Source organism: Taurulus bubalis (assembly GCF_910589615.1).
Source record: "Taurulus bubalis genome assembly, chromosome: 20".
In the NCBI taxonomy this organism is placed as follows: Eukaryota; Metazoa; Chordata; class Actinopteri; order Perciformes; family Cottidae; genus Taurulus; species Taurulus bubalis.
The window spans coordinates 15312161-15333542 of record NC_136608.1 but is presented as its reverse complement, the minus strand read 5'-3'; the positions used below and the strand labels follow the sequence as shown (position 1 = coordinate 15333542).

Here is a 21382-nt window from a genome sequence, read left to right as displayed (position 1 = left end):
AAGAAAGTGATATTCTCTGAGATTAAACGAGGAAAAAAAATCATACATTTGTAAAAAACACTTTCAATCAGAAATATCCTGCTTCTTAAATGTGAGATTATCTTTTGAGCGTTGGACCGAAAGTGAGACAAAAAAAATAGAAGTTGCATAGAGAATACTTATTGTTTTAGATAATTGTATTTTAGTTAATTTATGTAAAATTGGAGAGTTGCAAGTTTGTTTTGTTCAATAATCTTAAATATAAATAAAAGTTGAATGAAGTTTGGCTGTGTCCCAATTCCACAGTTCATGCTACATACCAAAAAAAAAAGCTTAATTATGCCCACAATGCATTGCACAAAGGAATTGAAGGCGCAAAAAAGTATTACATCTTTGTAAAAACATTTTGCTTTCTGGTTGAGAAGTTTGACATCTACGGGCAGATGATGTACATCGTAGTAAATTACATTACATTGAGTGTATATATATATATATATATATATATATATATATATATATATATATATATATATAGTTGTATGTAGTATAGAATTGGGACATAGCACACGTCTAGTTTCCATTGTTTACAACCAGCAGTGGCTTCTTCACTCGTCCGGTTCATGCGAGTTCAGATTTCCTGACGCAAATGCGACATTAGAAAAGAAACAACCGCATCTTTTTATGCAGTTCTTTTGTTTGTTTATTTTATGCATTTGTTTTCTATTCCATTTGCTCTTTTTGGTTTTGTTGTATTCATTGCCTTTATGGTACGGTCCTTTTCTGTATGACTATGCTTTGCTTCTCTGTAGAGCACTTTGTTTTTTAAAAAGGTGCTATATAAATAAAGTTATTATTATCATCATCATCATCTTATTGGAGTTCAGAGGAACTTTTGGAAAATGTGTGAAGCCACAAACGAGCTCTTGGACAAGCAAACTGTAAAAGGAGATGCAAAAGGTTTTGTGTAAACGAGGGCGAAGAAAAACACGTAAAATGCAACATAACGAAGGAGAAGTGGGACACAAAGGCAGATGTTTCCTTTAACTGTTGCATTATCAAACCAACTGTATTCTGTCACGTGTTTAAGAGCTTGTTATTGTAAATAATGACGTTTATGTTCATGTAAACACACCCGTCTCATCCTCCAGGCAGATTTATGGCCTCTAACAGTACATCATGATTTCTACACGGTGTGTGTGTGCACGTGTGAGAGTGTGTGTGTGTGTGTGTGTAGTTCATTATGTTTCAGCACCAAGTCTGACAGTTTTCATCCCACTGGAACCATTAAGCTTCACTGGTTTTGGTCCGAGATTCTTCAGTTTGCTGCAGGTGAGGTGGGAAAGTAATTCCTTCATGTGTGCGACGAGTCCGTCTCTTTGTGTCGTCCTTCCACGTGTCAAGGCCATGTCCCTTCCTCCTCCTCCTCCTCTTCCTCGTGTCCCCGGCTCTACCTGACATCGTGGAAGTAGAGGTTGGCACAAAGACAGAGCAGCACGATGGACGCCAGCATGTAGTAGATCAGATTCCTGAATTTAGGCTCCAGATCTCCCTGCCGGTACCAGAATATCTGACGGGGAGAAACGGAAATAACGGCCCTCGTTATTGTTCTTTCTTTACAAAAAAATAAAGAATTGTTAAAAAAAAAAAAAAAGTCTTGAACTGATTTCAAACATTTTTATATCACTAATCTACAAAATGTTCTTTTCTGACAAGAAACATCCGCTCAGAATAATAGTTTTTAAACACAAATTATACATTTTACGATGCATTGATTAATAACGCAGTCTAAAAATAGTCAAAGACATTTCTTAAAATTACTTTATTTCGTCAGATCAACAGAAAACAATCCCCAAATGTTCAATTTAAAATTATTTAAAACAGTTAAAAGCATTTATTGTTTTTCATTAAATACTCAAAATGTAAATTGTGCCCGACTGTATGTAAAAGAGCCTTTATTCACAAATAATGTTCCCGCTGTGATTACAAGTAACCTGAAATGCCTCTAGGTTATTATAAAGAAGCCTAAAAGGTAGTGATGGTGAGATGAAGCTTCCTGAAGCATTGAAGCTTTCCATCCAATTGGTTCGCTCATGTACCGGAGCTTCATGGGGCTTCATTTGCTCTACTGCGCCACCAAGTGGACAATACATGTAAAACAAGCAGAGTGATCATAACGACACCATGGCTTTGGTGTGTGAAGCTTTAAATTGAATAAATTATGTTTGTGACGCCAATACATCAATTATTAATATTGTGCCTATCTTTATGATAGATTTGCCTGCTTTATAAAACACCCTTTCACAGGCACACATGAAGCTGGGTACAGAGAGGAAGGGGGAAATCCATGGAGTTTCGCTGCCCCTTATATTTCAAATCACACGGCAAACCCACGATCCATTTTCTGAATCAGTCACGTGGTGCGGCCGGCTCGCGAGGCTTCCAACGTCACCGCATACGTCATCGACACAAGCCTCGATACGCGCTTCACCAAAATCTACCTGGATTACTCGACACATCACTACTAAAAAGGGGAATGAGGGCTTTACCAGCACTATCAGGGATCCGCACGCCAACAGGATGCACACGGCAAAGAAGACGTTGAGCGGCCGTGGAGGCAGCGAGGGGAACAGGAAGGAGCTGATCACGGTCACCTGGAAGACACGTCAACATTAAATACGTTCACGTCACAAAACTCCTTCAAACGGATCAAAAAAAAGGTTTTCCAGAGGTGCTGAATCGTATCGCACACACCTGGCAGTCTGTGACAAAACTACCTTTTAGCCCTCTGTTTTGCCTGAAAGGACCTTTTCATTACATTTATGATGCTTTTATCCTTTTTCCTCATTAAAATCCATCGTTACTGGCCAAAGTTAGATATCCATATTTCTATATATATATATATATATATATATATATATATATATATATATATATATATATATATATATATATATATATATATATATATATATATTTTTTTTTTTTTTTAAAGACAAAATAGAAAAGTGTGTGCGGGTCTCGTGGCGCCACAGTTAATGCTGACTGGAGCTATAAAATTAGTAGAGCATGAAAATAAAACCATGAGAAAAGTGGTTATTCACGGGGCCTTTGACGTGTTCAGTGAGGAGAAACAGCTGAACTAAAATATGATGCAGAATATCATGTCAGACTATTTAATGGCTATAGAAGGAGAAACGGTTATAATCAGTTATCAGCATTATAGACTTAAAAGGAACCCACTAATGTTTACAGCGGAAATTAAAAAGAAGGATAAACGCATTCCAAGAAGCTAATAAATGCCTCGACGTTTACATTTTAAAAGTTACGGTGCGGCTCAGAACTCTTATTATGACGAACTATTCGATCCCCAACAGATAACATGAAATTCAGTCATAAAAAATAACAGGAAAAAGTGAAGGAAAGTGTTTGAAGAAAGTCTGTTTTTTAAATATTATCAAGAAATACTAGTTAAGTCCTCCAGTGATGCTGCAGAACATTTGTACTCACGAGAACAACCAGAGACGTGAATCCTCCCACTGCCAGGTTGATGATCCGATCCTGCGAGAAAACACAAAGCGTTAAGACAAAAAACAACTAAAATCTCTTCCGTGTTTATGATCATAACTCAGTGGGATGATTCATCCTCCTTGTGTCACATCTCGGCGTCGCCTCACTTGATCACGAGCACATAGAGACTCAAATTTCTCAAAAGGATCTGATTGTTTTGCATTTAAGCTCTTGATTAAATGAGAATATTTAGTTATTTTGCTTTGTCAAGTGTTGAATTCACACAAAACCGTGTGGATATTTCATATCGACTGTATTTATTGATTGGCCAGTAAACAAGATGCATCTCTTTAGGAAACAACCTTTATTGTGACAGAAACTTTTAGCCTATTATTTTATTAGTTTCTTAAAAAAAGATGTAATACACAGCGCTGTGCCATCAGTGTCTGATTTATAATAGAATATATACAATTATCTTCATGAGCTTAGACTTATATTTAATTGAATATTTATTAAATAACTATTTTTACCCCCTTTTGAGAACCAAAAGCTCCTCTGAAACTTGTTCACAGTAAGAACTACAATAACCAGCTGACGTTGCAGTTCACATCTACATTCAGAGTTTCATCCCCTCATCATGTTATATATTCTTTGTTTTTCTCGTTTAAAACACACATTTTCGCAGTGGAATTGAGACATTTATCCTGAATCAAGCCGCTCCTACCCGTGCCGAGGTCTCCCCGAACAGAGGTCTGTTGTCCATGCCGCTGGTGCCGTACGTCCTGGTGGTGAAGTCGTCCATGGCACCAAACGCGCTCAGCACCGAGCCGCTCGCCTCTCAGCAGCGCCGCCTCCTGGAGACGCCGGGCCAGTGCTGCATGTTAGCGGAGCCGCTCTCCCTCCGCACGCTGTCGAAGAGGCCGTCAGCAGACTGATGGGGACATTTCGGAGGGCGGCCGGTGAGTTATGTTAGCTGTGAGAGGAAAAACAGAAACAAATCACAACAGGAAACGCTCACGGAGGGTGAACTCCACGATCAGGCGAAAGAAAGTCCCTCAAAACAACATCAAGGGTTTCCTGCAACTTCCCGCCTGCATTGTAAAACCACAACAACAAAAAAAGCAACATGTGCACAAGTAACATGAGTTTAGGAGCTCATCAAATGTTTTATTTGTAATTCACACAAACATTCCACGTGACTAAAACTTGCAGAAAAATATGCTATTTTTCCTTTTAATTTATTTACTTACAATGTTTTTCCCTTGTTTACCTCAACATATCTAAACATGATTGAACTTCTGTATTCGTTACTGTGTGATTTTAAAATGTTTGTTTTTAATAGTGCTGAAACAATTCAATTAATTGAGTAGTAAAGGTTAAATCAACCAAAAATTAATGATTGGTTCATCTTTACGGTCATTAATGAAGCTAAAATACTGAACTTTTGCCGTTTCTTCGCCTCTTGAGTTCGACTTCAAAAGGATTAAAACGTTAGACAACACAATCATTATATAAAAGAGACTCAAAGTTATGCTGCGTCTTTATGAATAAACAATTTCTCTCACAGATGAAGATGTCGGCCTTCTTTTATTGCTGATAAATAAACTATAGAAAACAGATTTTTATTGCAGCTCTTTTCAGCTTCACTTCCTCTATTTTCAGGTGCGACCACAAGTCAGTTAAATCTTTCAAGCAGAAAAACAAAAAAGACGATGACGACGATGATGATGATAGTGGCTTGAAAGAGGAAGCTGAGATGAAACCAAAGTTCAGCTGCATTCTGATTCCGCTACAATGTAAACGTATCTTTTCTGTAAACCATCTGGTTAGTTACATGTTTTTTTTGTGTTTTTTTTTACAAACAAAAACAGCAACTGCGTCGATTATTGATTCAATTGTTTGAGTCACTTTTTTGAGCAAAAACTCCACAACACTCCTAACATTAAATCAAATATATGATATATTTATCTGATAAACTGAATATATTTGGTTTGGACCATTGCATTAACACAGAACGAGACATTTGAAGACGCAACACTGGGTCATTTCAGTTTGAAATGCATTCTCCTCTTGTACATCCTCATTTTTTATATTGCCAAAAATTCCTTGGAGAAATATTAAGTTTCTTTGTCCGCTCACAACTCTCGGAAATCCAGCTTATTCCCGAAGTGACACAAATGGACCACAGAGCTGGCAAAGGGGAAAGTTTAGGCTCAGCTTGTTACGAACTGACGCACATCCCATTTCAGTTTGCTCAGCTGGTGGCGTGTTGGCTCATGTTCAGACACAACAAATACATAAAGGAAGGCGTATGAAGTGCATAATAACTGGAGGGAATACTTCACAGGACATGGGGAAAGACAACACCTCTGGAGAGGTTAAAATATATTTCTCTAACACAAATTTCACACCGAATCTCACGCAGGGTTGAGCAGCCGTTTCACCAAGACGGCAGCAGCAGTTGCTGCTTCCTTTCTGGGTCATGAGGCAGCAGGAAAGGAAGCAAAACCCTCGCAGAGCTTTCTCAGCAGAAAAACACACGTAGTGGAAAACAAGAGCTTCATTATGAAGTAACTTAAAACTGTCCTAAAGCTACATTCCTCCAGAGCCTTGTGATTCACTAGGCTCCTTAAAAACAAGACTTAACTGAGCTAAGAAGAAAAAGATTTGTTTCACATGTGGCCAACAGTAGAAACCAGAGTGCAATGACACCTCCGTAAACCTGTTTTAAACTAAACCAATCCAGGAAACAAAGCTATTTATTTAGTCATTTCCCTGCGGGTTAGTGTAGGAAGTAAATACAAAGGGGAATATGTCCATGTGAGCAAATGAGTATAAGCTTTAGAAAAGTTGTTGTTGTTAGAAAACCATCATCTCAATGTGCTGCGCAATTATTTCAAAAGCTCATGACTTCATTTAAATACTTCATTATCGATTAATGTGGCGATTATTTCCTGAATTCTTCAGATAATCTGTATAACGTGAAAACAGCAGCGATATATGGCTCATACAAGTTCTGAAAATGTTTTGTTTTGTCTCACCAACAAACAACAACACAAAGATATTCACTTTTCCTATTATAGAAGATTATTAGATGTGTGGAAAACAGTCCAAAATGCAATTTACTATCATGTCAAACTCAGTAAATCACAGTTAGGATAAAAAAAAAAGATGTTTCAAGTGACACAAAGAGTTGCTTTTCTGTTGACTAATCTGTTAATCAACTACTCCGTTCAGCTCCATTACCAATTATGTCAAATAAATAAAACCACATGAAAGGTTTATGTTGAATAGAAGCTGCAATTCAATTTAAAAAAAGATAATTTAATGCCTTTTTTTGTGGGGGTGATTGACAGATTTGAAGACAGTGTAAGAACTTGTAAACAACCTGGTTTTAGGTGCAGTTCAACCACTTTTTCAATAATGTCAACACAGAAAATGAACACTGTAAATACATTAAAAATAGAATATAAAGTCTAGAGAGCAAATCATTATGGGTTAAATTAACAGTAAGCTTTTGTGCAGCTGCAGTAGAAACGATAGCAGCATGTTTTGGTTGGGAAGTTAAGACATAAACACCTGAGACAACATTTCTGTGAGGTAAATATCTCACCCAACTAGCTAACACACACCTTTACCTTTACCCCAAACAGCTCGTGAGCCCTGTACGTGATAACCAGAGGGGGTAAACGCTCCCTCACCGCACGTTACCGTTCAGAGGAACACAAGCCGATAAAACACCCGCAATATGTAGTTATTAACACAACAAACCAGGTATGAAAAGACCGTAAACGACCTGCTAACGTTGACGTTACACCTTCACTTACGTTACTGTGAGCTGACGTAAACTTGAGCTTTACACGTAAACGGTTACGAGGTCGCAAAACAAAAGCTAACCGTCCAGTAATCAATACGTTTGAAAAAACCCGCTGACGAAGACGATGAGTTAATGTTTTCTATTATTTTGACTTTACTCGCCTTAAACCTCCGCGTGGCCTCCGCTGGAAACGTAACTTCAGATAACTGGGTCGAGTGGGACTTAAAGGGAATGAGCCCGGTAGCTTCAGTTCAAGCTCTTAAAGGCGAGTTCAATTACCGTTGGGCCGACAGCGGCTCTCCGGCCTGTTCTCGCCAGACTCCATTAAAAAATGATGCCATTTAACACTGGATGCTAATATGCTAATATGCTAATGTGGTATGACTCACTTAAAAACAACTGTTTTCCTGGGGCACTATATTGCATTTAGCCCGAGAGGAATATACGGATCACTAGTGGTCTTATTGTTATTATTATTTTTAAACTCCGAACTGGATGCAGTACCTGTATAAACTGAGAGGAGTTGGCTGCATGTAATCGTCAACATTTTGAATGAGGTTTGGCGTGAGGAACTCTGACTGTAGTTTATTTTTATTTTATTTTTAAGAAAGGACCTTTATTAAGTGTTTTAATTTCCAACTGCTGTTTTCTACTGTTAAAAGGGAGACTTGCCAACCATTAAAACAGAAAAGTACAAGTTTTAGTTCGTTTTAGTGCATTTTCTGGGACATTAAAATGAATGAATATATACTTTATTAATCAATTAAGTAGCAGCCATTTACACATAAAATAAGATAAGATATAAAAACAACTGGGATGAAAGATATGTAAGATATATGCAATAATAATACTAATAAAGATAACAATAAAATAGCTGGATGAAAGAAAGAAGAACAGAGTATTAATTTAGAAATTAAATTAACTTAAACAGTAGAAGTGCAAGAGTGCAAGTATGTATGTGCATATTAAGTTTGTGAGGTGTAAATAAAAATAACAACAACAACAAACAATTGGAGTGCAAAAATGCAAATAATGTATGTAATATGATATGTTTAGTGTGAAGTGTAGAATAGCCATAATTTAAAGGAATTTGGTGTGAGGATATCTAATACTTTCTCAAAGAACAAAGTGTAAATAATAGACGTAACCTTAATGTAATCATATTATGTGATTTAATAACCAAAAGCAATTTTCTAAGAATTAAAAAGTTGTATGACATATATATGTTACATGTTATATAGCTCTAAAAATGTTTTAAAGTAGTATAATGGAATTTTGTATGAGCCTTCTCACCTGCCCTGCTCTCTGTGGTGCAGCAGGGTGTGTATCCCATCAGCTTGTATATTTCCCTGTACAGCACCAAGGGGTTCACTTTTAAAATTACAAGTTAATAAAGCATACATTTCTCATTCTCCAAGCAGCTAAGTAACGCAATTTGTTCTTGATCTGGAGAAAAAAGTGTGTTTCACGGATAATCTCCCCCCTCATGGTACCATCACATGAGGAGAGTGTGACAGGCCGTGTGCTTAATCCCAGCAAACAATAACTTCAGTCACATTTTTCAACAGGTTTTGATGAGTTACAGTGAGTGGGCATGGAATCTCTCCTCATTAAAGCTAAATATAGTAAAATAGAAATGTGGTTACTGTAATAATGTAAATAAAAAGTAAGTATTACTCAACTCACAGAATGTATCCCATTCAAACTTTTGCTAGAATAATCCACACAACTTCAGGCAAACATGACGTAGTTTTATTAACTACTTCATGACATCTTCAGCTACAACATCAATATAATGTATTAAAAAAAAGAAGTCTCATTTATAGGCAAAATTAAAGAGGCCTCCTTGCTATTTTTGGACAGTGATAGTGTTAGTATTTAGGGAGTGGCTGCTCTGCTGTAACAGCCAACTGAATCTCTGTGGAACATCTGCAAGAAATGCTGGTTGAACAGTATAACTATGACTGTAATGAGAGATCATCAAAGGAGCAGATTGAAATGTCCAGAGAAGATATCAAGTTCATGAATGTTATGAGCAACACAAAAGTATTAACTGGAGACCATTTCTGTATTGACTTACCTTTCAGACTGGAAAATTCTGTCCTAAAAAGGAAAATAGACAAGAATGGCCCTTTTAAGGACGAATACACCACATTTCTAAACAATGATAACTCACGGATATGCTGAGATTGTACCTCGGGATCAACTAGAGCAAGCCAAAAGCTTAAATAACAGTTCCCTCATGAGAGTTCAAAGGCCAATTAAACTTCCCTTGAACTGCAGTTTTCTCTTCAGGTGATTGGTCCAGCCTCCACGAGGCGCTGGTTTGTAGATATTTTGTATTCTAGTTTTGCTCACACACAGTCTCCAATACTAGCCTGCCATTTGCAAACAGTCCCTAAGAAAAGCCTGAAAGTGCAAGAACGGTGCTCGTATTTGTGAATCAATTTCACAACGACGCATTCAGATCAGAATATTTACCACAGCTGCTTAAATACAGTTTAAATGAAGTTTTAATGAAGATGCCTCTTCTCATCTGAAACATCAGATGCGCCCTGAGGATAGAATTCCTGTGTTGTGGGATTCAGTGCAGGTGGATGTTGCTGTTCAGTGGATGACCAAGAGAGCAGTCCTGTGGGAATACTCCTCATTTGATTCTCCATCAGTGTCTGTTTGCTGGGTGTGTTTTGAGTCCTTGATTTACTCTATTTTAAGACTTTTAGGTGAACTATTCCTTTAGCAAATCCATGCAGGGGAATAATCATGTTCACTCAATGTCTGTGTTCACACAGACACTGCTCCAAGTTAAACACAATCACACAACAGGTGTCTACGAAACAATTATCATGTGCAGTTTAAAAAAAATCCTTTATTGAAAACAAAACAGAAAGGTCCCCTTCTTCTTAAAAGAGGGTGCATCTGTGCCTATAGTGTGTGTTGACATGCAGTTTTATATCTATATATATACTCTTATATTATCACAATGAGAAGTGGATGGAGTCCAGAGCACCTTAATATGCATAAACTTTGACTTTGTTGACGTCACGGTCCTCACATTCCCTCTTCCTGCTGTAGTAAAAAAATGTGTCGTCTCGACGCTGGAGCTTCTTCACAAAACCGCTCTCGGGCCATTTGTCGACCTGAGACAGAAACAGAAGCATAGACACGGATGATATTTAGAGCTTAGTTGACCTCTTATGTGTATGTAACATCTGTTATTTTACTGCAACTCCGAGATCCTCTAAATTGGAACACTTCTTTGGAGCTCTTTCTTGTGTTTCTTTAAAAAGAAAAGGACACACAGCAGGTCTTTTATCCATCAATAACACCGGTCAGTTTGCTGCTGGTGCATGTCAATACACGGTCAAACACGTTGTCTTAAATTATACTGCAATCAATCAGGAAAAAAAACATTATGCAGACAGAAATAATCTCAGAGAGAAAATTCAGGAGCATATTTGCTGACTGGTAAACTCAAGTCCTTCCTACACATTCGGTTTCCTTTTCAGATGTATGTTTCAAATTGTGTTTACAATTAGCTTGTACGAATTACAGGACAAAGGATGGGTTAAATGAGACCAAATTTGTAAGTCGCTTTGGATAAAAGCGTCAGCTAAATGAAATGTAGTGTAATGTAAAGAACGACACTCCTATTTGAGAATCAGGGTCACAATGATGCATTCCGATCAGAATATTTACCGAGGCCCCTTGTTTAACTTGAATGTACTCCATTTCGTCTCTGTAGCCGGCCTGCTGGAATCTGAACAGATTTTCCACCTCTGCCGTCCATCCTCTGGCTCTGCTCATGGACTTGGGCCTGGAGTTGTTATCGGTAGTACAGGACATCGTGGTGATGCTGAAAGATGTTGCAGAAATGCACAGCTTCTTAAATTCCTGGCTCGTCTCTAATGACATGAAAAGAAAATGCCACATAATTAAGGTCATAACTGACTTATTAGTTGCTCTTACTTAACCTCATGTTGCAGCAGGAAATACATAACAGTATATTGAGGTCAAAGAGGCTAAACTGGCTTTATAACACAAAAACAAACGTGTTTCTACTATGCACTCTTCGGACTTAACCAGGCAAAGTAAATATTTGGCTCCATTCTTGATTTTTTTGTAAGAATCGGCAAAAACATATGATAGCAGCAGTGATACTTATAGCTACTTATACTAAATACAACATTATTGAATGGAGTTTGGTTCGTTTTGGGCTAAAAAACAAAGAAAATAATTAACTTTTTTTTAAAAATGTCAACTGAGATCTCACAGTCTGTCATAAAATGACTTACATTTGCACACATTTACCCCTTTTTGTTTAATTGAAAAGACTGGTAACAGTTTACTTACTTTAGTTGTTTTTATTGGTTTCTTTCTAGACGCCAGATAAGCTAGGTTAGTTAGCTCGCTTATTTTTGGTTGCCTGGTTACCGTGAGCTTTCTTCTTCTGTGTTGGAGGACAGAAGCCAAAAGCTTCCGGGAGATGGCGCCAAATGACTAAACAATACAAACTGATAAATCTCGGGCTGTGTTGTACACATTAATCAGGTATTTGAGAAAGAAAGAAAAAGGAGAAGCATGTGAGCGTGGATTCAATAAGATAAAAGCATCAAGGTTAAGTAATAGAAAAAGAGCAGTAAGTAAACGGACACTAGGTGGCGGTAGCACCCGTGAAACGCATCGGAACCGACCTAAAAAGAAACGAAGAAGAAGAACTGAAACTAGTGGGCGATTTCAACGAGCTAAATATGCTCTTTCGGCTGGAAACAACTTTAAAAAGATAACACAAAAAGGTCGGAAGATGAGTTCCTTTGCAGGTCGAATGAGGGAGTATCCCACCGTTTCTCTGGACCGGTTCGACCGGGAGAACCTAAATTCCCGGGCTTATTTCCTCTCCCACTGCCACAAAGGTGAGCCCGGTGTTACGGTTTAACAGGCGACCGTGTTAACCGTGTCAAAACCTCTCATATACATCGTATACATCATATTAACATTTCACAATGTATCTTAGCTTTGAACTGTTAATATTAAATAAAATATAGCTGATGTCCTTCTGTTTTTATCGTATTAACAGATCACATGAAAGGATTGAAAGGACCAATACTGAAGAGAAAACTGCAGTTCAGGTGAAGTTTACTTGACCTTTGAACTCTCATGAGGGAACTGTTATTTAAGCTTTAGGCTCGGGCTACTAGGTTTTTACTCAGTATTTAAGTACATTGTACTTTAGGTGAGTGTTTCCATTTTCTGCGACTTTATACTCAACTACAGCTCAGATATTTGGATTTTAGTAGCTGGTAATAAATAGGATTAACAAATAAATGATGATGTAATATTGTATATTCAGCTACAACTGTTTTGAATTTACAAGCTACGCAGCAGATGCTGCTTCAACATTAAAATGATGAACACAATAAGGCATCAACAATTATAATCCAGTAACATAATATATATACTAAAATGGGACGTTCTGCATAATGAATATTTTTGCTCTAATACTTGAGCGTGTATTGGGATTTTTGGGATTGTATAAAAGTAGGATTTTGAATTCAGGACTTTTTCTTGAAACAGAGTATTGTTACACTGTAGTTATGGTGGTTTTACTTAAATACAAGAGCCGAGTACTTCTTCCTCTGCACAGTAATAGTGATTTGTAGCTTGTTAAAGTTGGTGTATCCTGAATTGACCCCAAAAAAGGGTACAATAAGCAACTATCAGCTCTGAGTGAAAGCAATGATTTCATGCTGTAAACAGTTGTAACAACAACACTCACTTGTAATTCGCTGTATTAATGTATTCTCTCTGGTTTGCAGTCGGACAGTCAGGCTTTACTGCTCCTTTGTGACCAAAGAGCTTCTGCTGAGCAATCCAAGGTACTCCTTCTGGGAGGAATACATTGTAAGTCCCTTCTATTACGTTCTTTTTCACTGTGTACATATGTACGTATAGGTGGTAATTAAGAGTAGTGTCTACTACTGAGTAACTGTGAATACCACAATCAAAGTAAATTAAGACTAGATAGAATATTTCAAACTTACTCAAAACATTTGAATGTCATTTGAATGTCCCGGCTCACTTGTCGTGTTTTATGGTTGGCTTCGCTTTGTAGTATTTTGAGGCAGCAAGGTTTTGGGGTGGCGGAATAAGAAGTTTCGTCTTTTCTTCCATGAATACGTTTTGCTTTTTCTCCGGGTGAATGATCTGTTTTAGGTTCCCTTGGAGCTGGAGAGCCCAACTCAGATTTCTCTGGTTGACGAAACATCTGGAGAGGTAAAAACTGAGTTTTTTAGTAGTTTTTAGTAGTTTGTCTTGTTAGATATGTACATTTACCCTCCCCCCTCAACTATTATATATCTATAAATTATATACGATAAAGCTTGTCTTTAACCATCTTGTCTGGTGTTTCCTTGACAGAAAGAAGAGGTGTTGGTCACGTTGCTTCCCGCAGGCCACTGTCCCGGCTCTGTTATGCAAGTCAACATTTCTTTAAAGGCTTCTTAATGTTCCATGTGTTTATAAATGTTGCCTCAACATGCAGGAAAGATAAACCACTTTTTTTTTTAAAAATGGTCGTCGAACATCTTAACACGAAAGTCTGAAACGGCGTGTTTCTGTGTGCAGGTTCCTGTTTGAGGGTTCCCGTGGCAACGTGCTGTACACAGGAGACTTCAGGTTTGCGGCCGGAGATGTCTCGAGGATCGAACATCTGCACTCCGGCAGCCGGTCGGTCCCGATGAACATCTTAAACCGTTTTTCTGACTCACAGATTCTCTCAATAGTAACAGAAGTTCTGGAGAGCCAGACTGCAAAATGTTCATGAGTTATTATATTATTATATATAGTTATAACGTATATTATAATTCAGGCTCTCAGGCTGTTGAACAATGTGTTCTGTCAACTAAACACCTTCTTGTTTCTTGTTTCTCACGCAGAGTGAAGGATATTCAGAGTGTTTATCTGGACTCCACTTTCTATGACCCACGATTCTACCAGATTCCAACTCGGGTAAGTTTTCGCACAAAACCAGACTTTGAAAATGTCAATTTGGGTTTTTGTAAACTGTCGAAATACATTTTCATAAACCAAACACTTAATTGATTCGTCAGCGGTAATTATACAGAGATGATTTATGATAGAAAGTCATAAACAGAACAGATGGGCACGTCATGTGGTAATCCTGACAGTAATGATTATAATGTGTGTGTGTGTCTGTGTTTTTGTGTGTGTGTGTGTGTGTGTGCAGGAGGTCTGTCTGAACGGCATCTCACAGCTTGTTGGGAACTGGATCAGTCAGAGTTCATATCACGTGGTGTGGCTCAACTGTAAAGCCGCGTATGGATACGAGTACCTGTTCACCAACCTGGGAGAGGAGTTCAACACACAGGTATCGCAAAAAAAACACACACACACTTGTCCGTCCACACACTGTGTAATCCACCCTCATTCGTTCACATGTTGCGTTGTTCGCCTGTGCTCTCAGATCCATGTCAGAAGTCTGGAGATGTTCAAGAAGATGCCCGAGATCCTGAGCTACGTGACGACTGACCGCAGGACGCAGATCCACGCCTGCCGGCACCCGAAGGTCCCGGTCTATCCTCTCACGCACACACATATCCTGGGTTTAGACATGTGTTATGATGATGACACCCATGTTTGAAGTGGTTCTAAATTAAGAGATATATTTATTTTTTTTAGATTCGCAGAGCTGAGAATATGCTTTTGTTGTAATTTGCGGTTGCTCGTGCAGACTTGCCTCTGTCTTTCTCCCAGCTGTGACTTTGTGAGCTCAATAAAACCTTTAAAAAAAGGCGATTCAGGTCAGTTTATCAAAATATCTGCAGAAGAAGAAAGGAAAGGTAAAAGGTAAAAGGTCTTTACCTGCAGGATGATTTTTATGGCCGATAGCAGATTGTCACGAACGAGCTAAAAAGAAAGCAGACTGTTTCCAACTGTTTTGCCAAATGAAACATGTATCCTAAAATCCATATTCTTGTCTTGAGACGTCAAGACGTCTAAACTCTCAAACCAACCAGTTCATATAGTGACCCTGCTGCTGTAAACATTGCTATTGCCGCTCTAGAAGTCATATTTTGTGATATTTAACGCCCGATGTTCTTCGTCAATTCGTTCATTTAACCCTGTTTTTTGTGTGTGTGTGTGTGTTTGTGTGTGTGTGTGTGTGTGTGTGCGCAGGATGAGGAGTTTCTACAAGGCAGCCGGCTGCCGTGTGGCTGCACCGCCTCTGACGGGACGCCGCTCCGCATCATCAGCATCAAACCGTCCACCATGTGGTTCGGGGAGAGAATGAAGAAAACCAACGTCATAATAAAGTGAGCGCAGGTTGTGGAAATACAAACCCTCTGATTACACAAGTTCACCTTTTTATTGGTTCTGAAAAGACAGTGAAAGAAGAATTCATTATAAATCACATTGAGTTTGGTTTACGAGCGCTAAAATATGTTTTTTCTTTTTTTATGTTTCCAGGACAGGAGCCAGTTCCTTCAGAGCCTGCTTCAGCTTCCACTCCTCCTACTCAGAGGTTCCTCCATTATCTATTTAAATTATTAAACCAGTTACTTGACTGTGGTCACACATGGAGAGTGTCTTAGTTTGTTACACACACAGGTCTATCAGAAGCTTAAACAAGACACTTTCCCCCTCCGTTACATACTTTACAAAGTTAAACACTGTATTTTTAATATTATAATAATACGTTGAATGTTCCTCTCTGATTGTCAGATCAAAAACTTCCTCTCAGACCTCCAGCCGGTCAACATCTACCCCAGCGTCATCCCGATTGGTCGAACACTGACTGAGGTGACAGAGATGTGAGTGTGAAGTGTTCATTCTCTTTACTTTATTTGGTCTTCTGTTTGTCTTATGTTTTGATGAAACTATGTTTATGTGACTGTAGTCTGGAGCCCAGGTGATTAGTTGAATGTATCTGCAGCTATTTGGATAATCCAATGATTATTTTTTATTTTTCAAGCAAAAACGCAAAACATTTCTTGTTTTCGGCTTCTTAATTGTGAGGATTTGCTTACATGCTTTTATTTTTCTTTGATTTGGACAAAACGAGGAAATGAAAGATGTTAGAAATGTGTAATGGAGCATTTTTCATTAGTTTCTGACATTATTCGGACCGAAAAATTAACCAGGGAAATAGTTGCACCCTTGATTAAGTCACTAAACCGCATATGATGACTTTTAAAGCGGTAAAATTGGAGGCCAATATCTCCTTTTTGTAGCCTTTTGAAGTTTAATCAAGGAAGAGCGCATTACATCTGCGATATAACAAGAATTTAAGAGCTGTAAATAGTTTTATGTGTTGATTACGTTAATAATTATGTCTCTAAAACAGCCGCAATGACGTCGTCGCTGTGTGTTTGAACAGGTTGAAGCTGATGTGCAGGAACCAGTCTGATCAAGCGGCGTCCGTATACAAACCTCTGGGAGTCCTCAAACGCTGCGTGGCGGAGCGGCCCACTTACAGTGAGACTTACACACACACACACACACACACACACGTGGAACCACAACAGGTGCTCGGCACAACAACACATCGGTGGTTGTCTCTGTCGCTGTGATGCTGGTTTTCAGGTCACCGTGTTAGAATATGAAAGAGACACGGCTCGCTGAATGTTTGGGGACAAAATAATGAATTATTTCTTTGCCAGTGTGTTGTTATGAATGCAATAAGTTGCATTGGGCGTTTAGAGACCGGTGGGTTTGTACCTTGTGATTCAGTGTGGCTGCGACCCGTTTAACAATAAAGTCAATACACTTAATGAATGAAGGAACACGCTGGCTAACGCGCCCGATGCAGAGCTCTGAGTTACTTTTTTCTTCAAGAGAGGAACCGCAAAAGAGAATTAGGAGCGTTCTCAGAGTCGGCCATGTTTGAAAACGCTTTGAAAAAAATAACAACCGAGTAAAAGTAAATGTAGTTCTCCTTCCTTTAAAGTTATTAACAAACAAAGGTAATTGTCGGCGTATCTTTTGGAAGTTTTAACGGCGTGTTTTTCCCTGATCAGACTCGGACAGCGACGACGGGCTGTTTGACGGTCTGGACTTGGCACCAGTGAGGAAGAAGACAGCGCCGGCCCAGGGCGTCACAAACGGTGCATGATCATTTTAACTTCTCGCGTAACGGAGGTATTGATCAGCATTTACACCGTTTTCTTTTTGATCTGCATTTTCTAGTGAAAGCTCCGAGTCCTCAGAAAACGGTGCCTGTGGTGGAGTCTTTTCCTCTGGCGGTCACGGACGCGCAGCCTGTGATTCGCAACTTTGTGGACTGCACCGAGTCGAATGATGAAGAGGAAGATGATCAGCAGGAGGTGGAGGAGGTGGAGGAAGAAAAGGAGGAAGGAAAGGAGGATGCAAAGCCGATGAAGGAGGTGAACGAGGCGATGAAGGAAACAGAGAAAAAGGCGATTGAGGTTGAAAGATCGTCCTCTGATCGTCCTAAATGGGAGGATTTCTTCACCACGGAGACGCTGACTGACAGCCAGAACAGCCTCAACAGCCAATCACAGTCCTGCTGCTCCGCCCCAAGCCCCGCCCCCTCCAAAATGACCGGCTCGCAGAGCCCCGATCTGTTCGGTGACGAAGAAGAGACCCCAGATATCGAAGAGAACTTCAGCCTGACCCTGTCCGCCTCTCTGTCGAATCATTCCTCGCAGAACCTGGATTCGTATTTACCCGACACTCTGATCCTCCAACCAGAGCAGGGGGGGCGGGATCAAGGCGACTCGAGGACCAATAGCGTGTCTCAGGTGAGGGAGGAGGAGCTCTCGGGGTCTCAGGCGTCGTCGGACTTCGATGTCCCCTGCACGCCAGAGTCAAAGACGCCACCGCCTTATGAACTGTCGCAGTTGTACAGGAAGCTGGCGTCGGGAGAGGAAGTGGTCGTCAGAAAAGGAAGTCACTGAGCGACATTGCTTTGTGATGAACACATAGTGAGCTTCTAGAAAAACATTCCTCTCCTTCAATTAAACCGCCAAACCGCATGAACCTCAGTAGGTAAAGCAACCACACATACACACACACACACACACACACACACACACACACACACACACACACACACACACAGAGCTTTCCCCAATGCAAACCAACCATTGTGTGCAAAAACAAGGATGCACACATTGCTCCAACTTACAATTGCTTGCACGCGCACACGCACACACACACACGCACACACACACACACACACACCATTTATTCCAATGCACTTTAAATCCACATGTGCCCTACATGCAATAATGCACCTGTTCCAGGAAGATGAGAACAAGGTTAAAATTCATTTCCCTTGAAATACAATTTATTTTGATGCAAACGTGAGTTTAATGAAGAGTATTTATGTGATAATTATAGTTGCATTCTATTAATTATTGACAGTTCAAATCAATAATTAGTTTGACTTCATTCCAGTTAAAACAAGTAAAATATGCGCAAAACAATTTTGGGGAATATTTCAAAAGGTGTTCATGAGAAATATTAAATGTTTGATACAGATTTGTGTATTTATTATTAGACTGTTACAGAATTGTGACCAAAATATGTAACAACATTTTTACATATGAGAAATAAACTTGTGTAATGGCGACACATCTGATTCCACCACATTCTCACTCTTTTCTTTTCAAATACTTTGCATACAGTCTACTGTCTTTTACTTTGTTTTCAGGTTTACTTGGCCAACAAAAGTACTTTAGTCAACTAAAGTACTTGGTCAGACTTATGAATAATGCAGTATTTAAGGGAGAGAGAACGGGTTGACGCAGTTTATCTAAAAACTTCATGTCTTTGTCTTTCAGCTTAAAACAACTGAGCGCTCATGTCCTCCGGGACTCATTGATACCTGTTTGTCTCTAAATGTCATGTCTAGCAATTTAAACATTTGTAAAGACACAAAAACATACCACATTATGACTCAACATTTTAATATCCAGTGTTTCTCTTACAATAACTTAATGATATTAAACCAGGAGCTGTTCTCCGGTAAACGACAGCAGCTGCGATCACGCAGCTTTCCTTCAGAATAAAAGCCCGAAGGAGAAGACGGCTCTGACGTCGTCTCACAGCAGGAAACACTTCCTGTCCTTTCATGTGTCCTGGTTTCATTTCAAACAAAGCAAACGGGTGAGCACTGACATGTTTATCCTTTATTTATTGTTTATTGCTTTACACTGTAAAGCAATACACTTAAAGGAAAATGTCCTCTAATTAAACTCATTATTATAATAAAGCACATTTACTTCACACAGTGGGACAAACTTTAAATCACCTTTAACATCTTGAATCTGTTTTATTTTAAGTGATAGTCTCCTATAAGCTAAACGGGATCTTATATTCCATGTTGTTGATGTCAACAAATCCTATAAAGACCAAAACCAACAACAAAACACAAAAGGCCTCCTCTTTAATTCCTCGTAATTTCATCAAACAGCTCGTCACTTTAGTTTTTAGCAAACGTGACTCATAAATGGAAAATGCAGCATTTGTTGGGACTATTTTCAGCGGCGGGATACTTCACAAATTTCCCTGTTTCGGGTCAAACGAGCAACACACGACTTTAACGTACCAGTGACTCTTCGTGGCACAGAGGAAGACGATGCATCAGGCTTTGGAGTCACAGACAATTGTTGATTTTGGTCTTTTTTAATAGCTTTTATTGACTGAACATCACCGGACTCATCCTCCAAAATATTTTAAGTGTCCTACATGATGGTCAGACCTTAAATCAGCGCGACTCACCCTCAACACGGAGAGCTACCACATCTTCCGTTGCACTATTGTCGTCGTTGTGACCATCATGATCAGCAGCTGCGAAAGCAAGTGCACCCAGTGGAGCTCCTCTTGAACCACCTCGACGCCTTCATCCTTTTTATACGTCCATCTGCTTCCGCGGTATCACGAGAGTCTTTAACCAGTTTGTTTGGCCCCACGGCCAGTTAAACCAGAGCGGATCCCATTAAAGTCCTCACAGAGGGCGCTGGGAGAGAAGATTGGCTCCGCTGGGTGCTGCTGGTTCCCATTTGACGCCTGCAGGGTTTCTTCTTCTGCCGTGTGATTCTTCTGTTGCTCCTTTCGGTTCACAGAGAGGCACAAAGAGACGGCAGCATGATTCAAAACTGAAACACCTGAATGCATGATTTCATTTAATCAATGCAATGGAAGAAGAAATCCCTCCTGGAGGTTTGGTGCAACATGAATAAACTGCAAAATTACAGAAATTATCTCATGTTGCTCTTAAATTGCAAAAGGATTTTGTTCTTATATGAGATACGTTAAGATATAACTTGATTTATCCCAAAGGAAGTAGTTGTGCAGCAGTTGCAGTACAAAGTAGGAAAGAGTGCAAATAAGAACAAAATATAAATAAAGATTATCAATAAGGTGCAAAAAACTAATGCACACAACGACAGAAATTGTAACATTTGACGGTAAGAATTGGAATAATAATCATGGATTAATCTGCCTAAAATACATCAAAATACTACATTAATTTTGAGTTAATTAAGGTTAACATATTTCAAATAATAGTATTATTACTTTAGATGAAAAATATTGATGAACAAAACTACTGAAATCAGTTTATTTGTGTGTACACTGCCTCCCAGGTATCTATTTAAAACAGAACCTGTGAGGATATATAGTGTGTTTATATATATATATGTATATATGTATATATACATATATACATATATATATTCTGATCACTCAATGAAGTTTCAAGTGTTTGCAATTTTTTTTTTTTCACCGTACTGACATCGTTCTCGTTAATGAGAAAAGGCAGAGAGACACTGGAGGGGGTCGACACGCACACAATACACACACACACACACACACACACAAACTGAAGCGAGCACACACACACACACACACACACACACACACACACACACACACACACACACACACACACACACACCTGGCTCTTCATTAAGATTAGAACCCGTCGCCCCACAGCGGCCTCCTGAGGGACAGCAGGTCTCTCTCTGTGGAAGTCAGTTTAATTAATTAACACACACATCAAATATTACACAAAGTGCACATGATGCACTAACA

At 39.1% G+C, this 21382-nt stretch overlaps 3 protein-coding genes across 3 annotated transcripts; 1 reads left to right on the top strand and 2 right to left on the bottom strand.

The window, feature by feature from the left end:
- Positions 1–601: 601 nt before the first annotated feature.
- tmem243b (transmembrane protein 243, mitochondrial b) lies at positions 602–4368 on the bottom strand. The gene is made up of 4 exons (XM_079236269.1): positions 4211–4368; positions 3487–3537; positions 2526–2630; positions 602–1546 (listed from the first exon to the last, which is right to left on the bottom strand). The coding sequence occupies exons 1-4, from the start codon at positions 4286–4288 to the stop codon at positions 1427–1429; spliced, it is 354 nt and encodes a 117-aa protein (XP_079092395.1). The 5' UTR covers positions 4289–4368; the 3' UTR covers positions 602–1426.
- A 5946-nt stretch (positions 4369–10314) lies between these two features.
- meig1 (meiosis/spermiogenesis associated 1) lies at positions 10315–11149 on the bottom strand (the record flags this gene model as incomplete). The annotated part of the gene is made up of 2 exons (XM_079235995.1): positions 10315–10443; positions 11003–11149. The coding sequence occupies 2 exons, from the start codon at positions 11147–11149 to the stop codon at positions 10315–10317; spliced, it is 276 nt and encodes a 91-aa protein (XP_079092121.1).
- Positions 11150–12107: 958 nt separating this feature from the next.
- On the top strand, positions 12108–18240 carry dclre1c (DNA cross-link repair 1C, PSO2 homolog; the record flags this gene model as incomplete). The annotated part of the gene is made up of 15 exons (XM_079236131.1): positions 12108–12216; positions 12381–12432; positions 13120–13204; positions 13517–13576; positions 13721–13776; positions 13928–14029; positions 14239–14311; positions 14550–14690; positions 14787–14888; positions 15500–15636; positions 15791–15845; positions 16046–16134; positions 16701–16798; positions 17341–17427; positions 17510–18240. 15 exons carry the CDS (start codon positions 12108–12110, stop codon positions 18238–18240), a joined length of 1977 nt encoding a protein of 658 aa, XP_079092257.1.
- Positions 18241–21382: the final 3142 nt, after the last annotated feature.

Excerpts from the sequence above, each read along its gene's own strand:
- tmem243b (XM_079236269.1), bottom strand. The coding sequence starts at position 4,288 with ATGGACGACTTCACCACCAGGACGTACGGCACCAGCGGCATGGACAAC. Across the intron at positions 3,538-4,210 it reads TCGGGGAGACCTCGGCACGG|GATCGGATCATCAACCTGGC; the intron begins GTAGGAGCGGCT and ends GTTTTCTCGCAG. Across the intron at positions 2,631-3,486 it reads TCACGTCTCTGGTTGTTCTC|GTGACCGTGATCAGCTCCTT; the intron begins GTGAGTACAAAT and ends CGTGTCTTCCAG.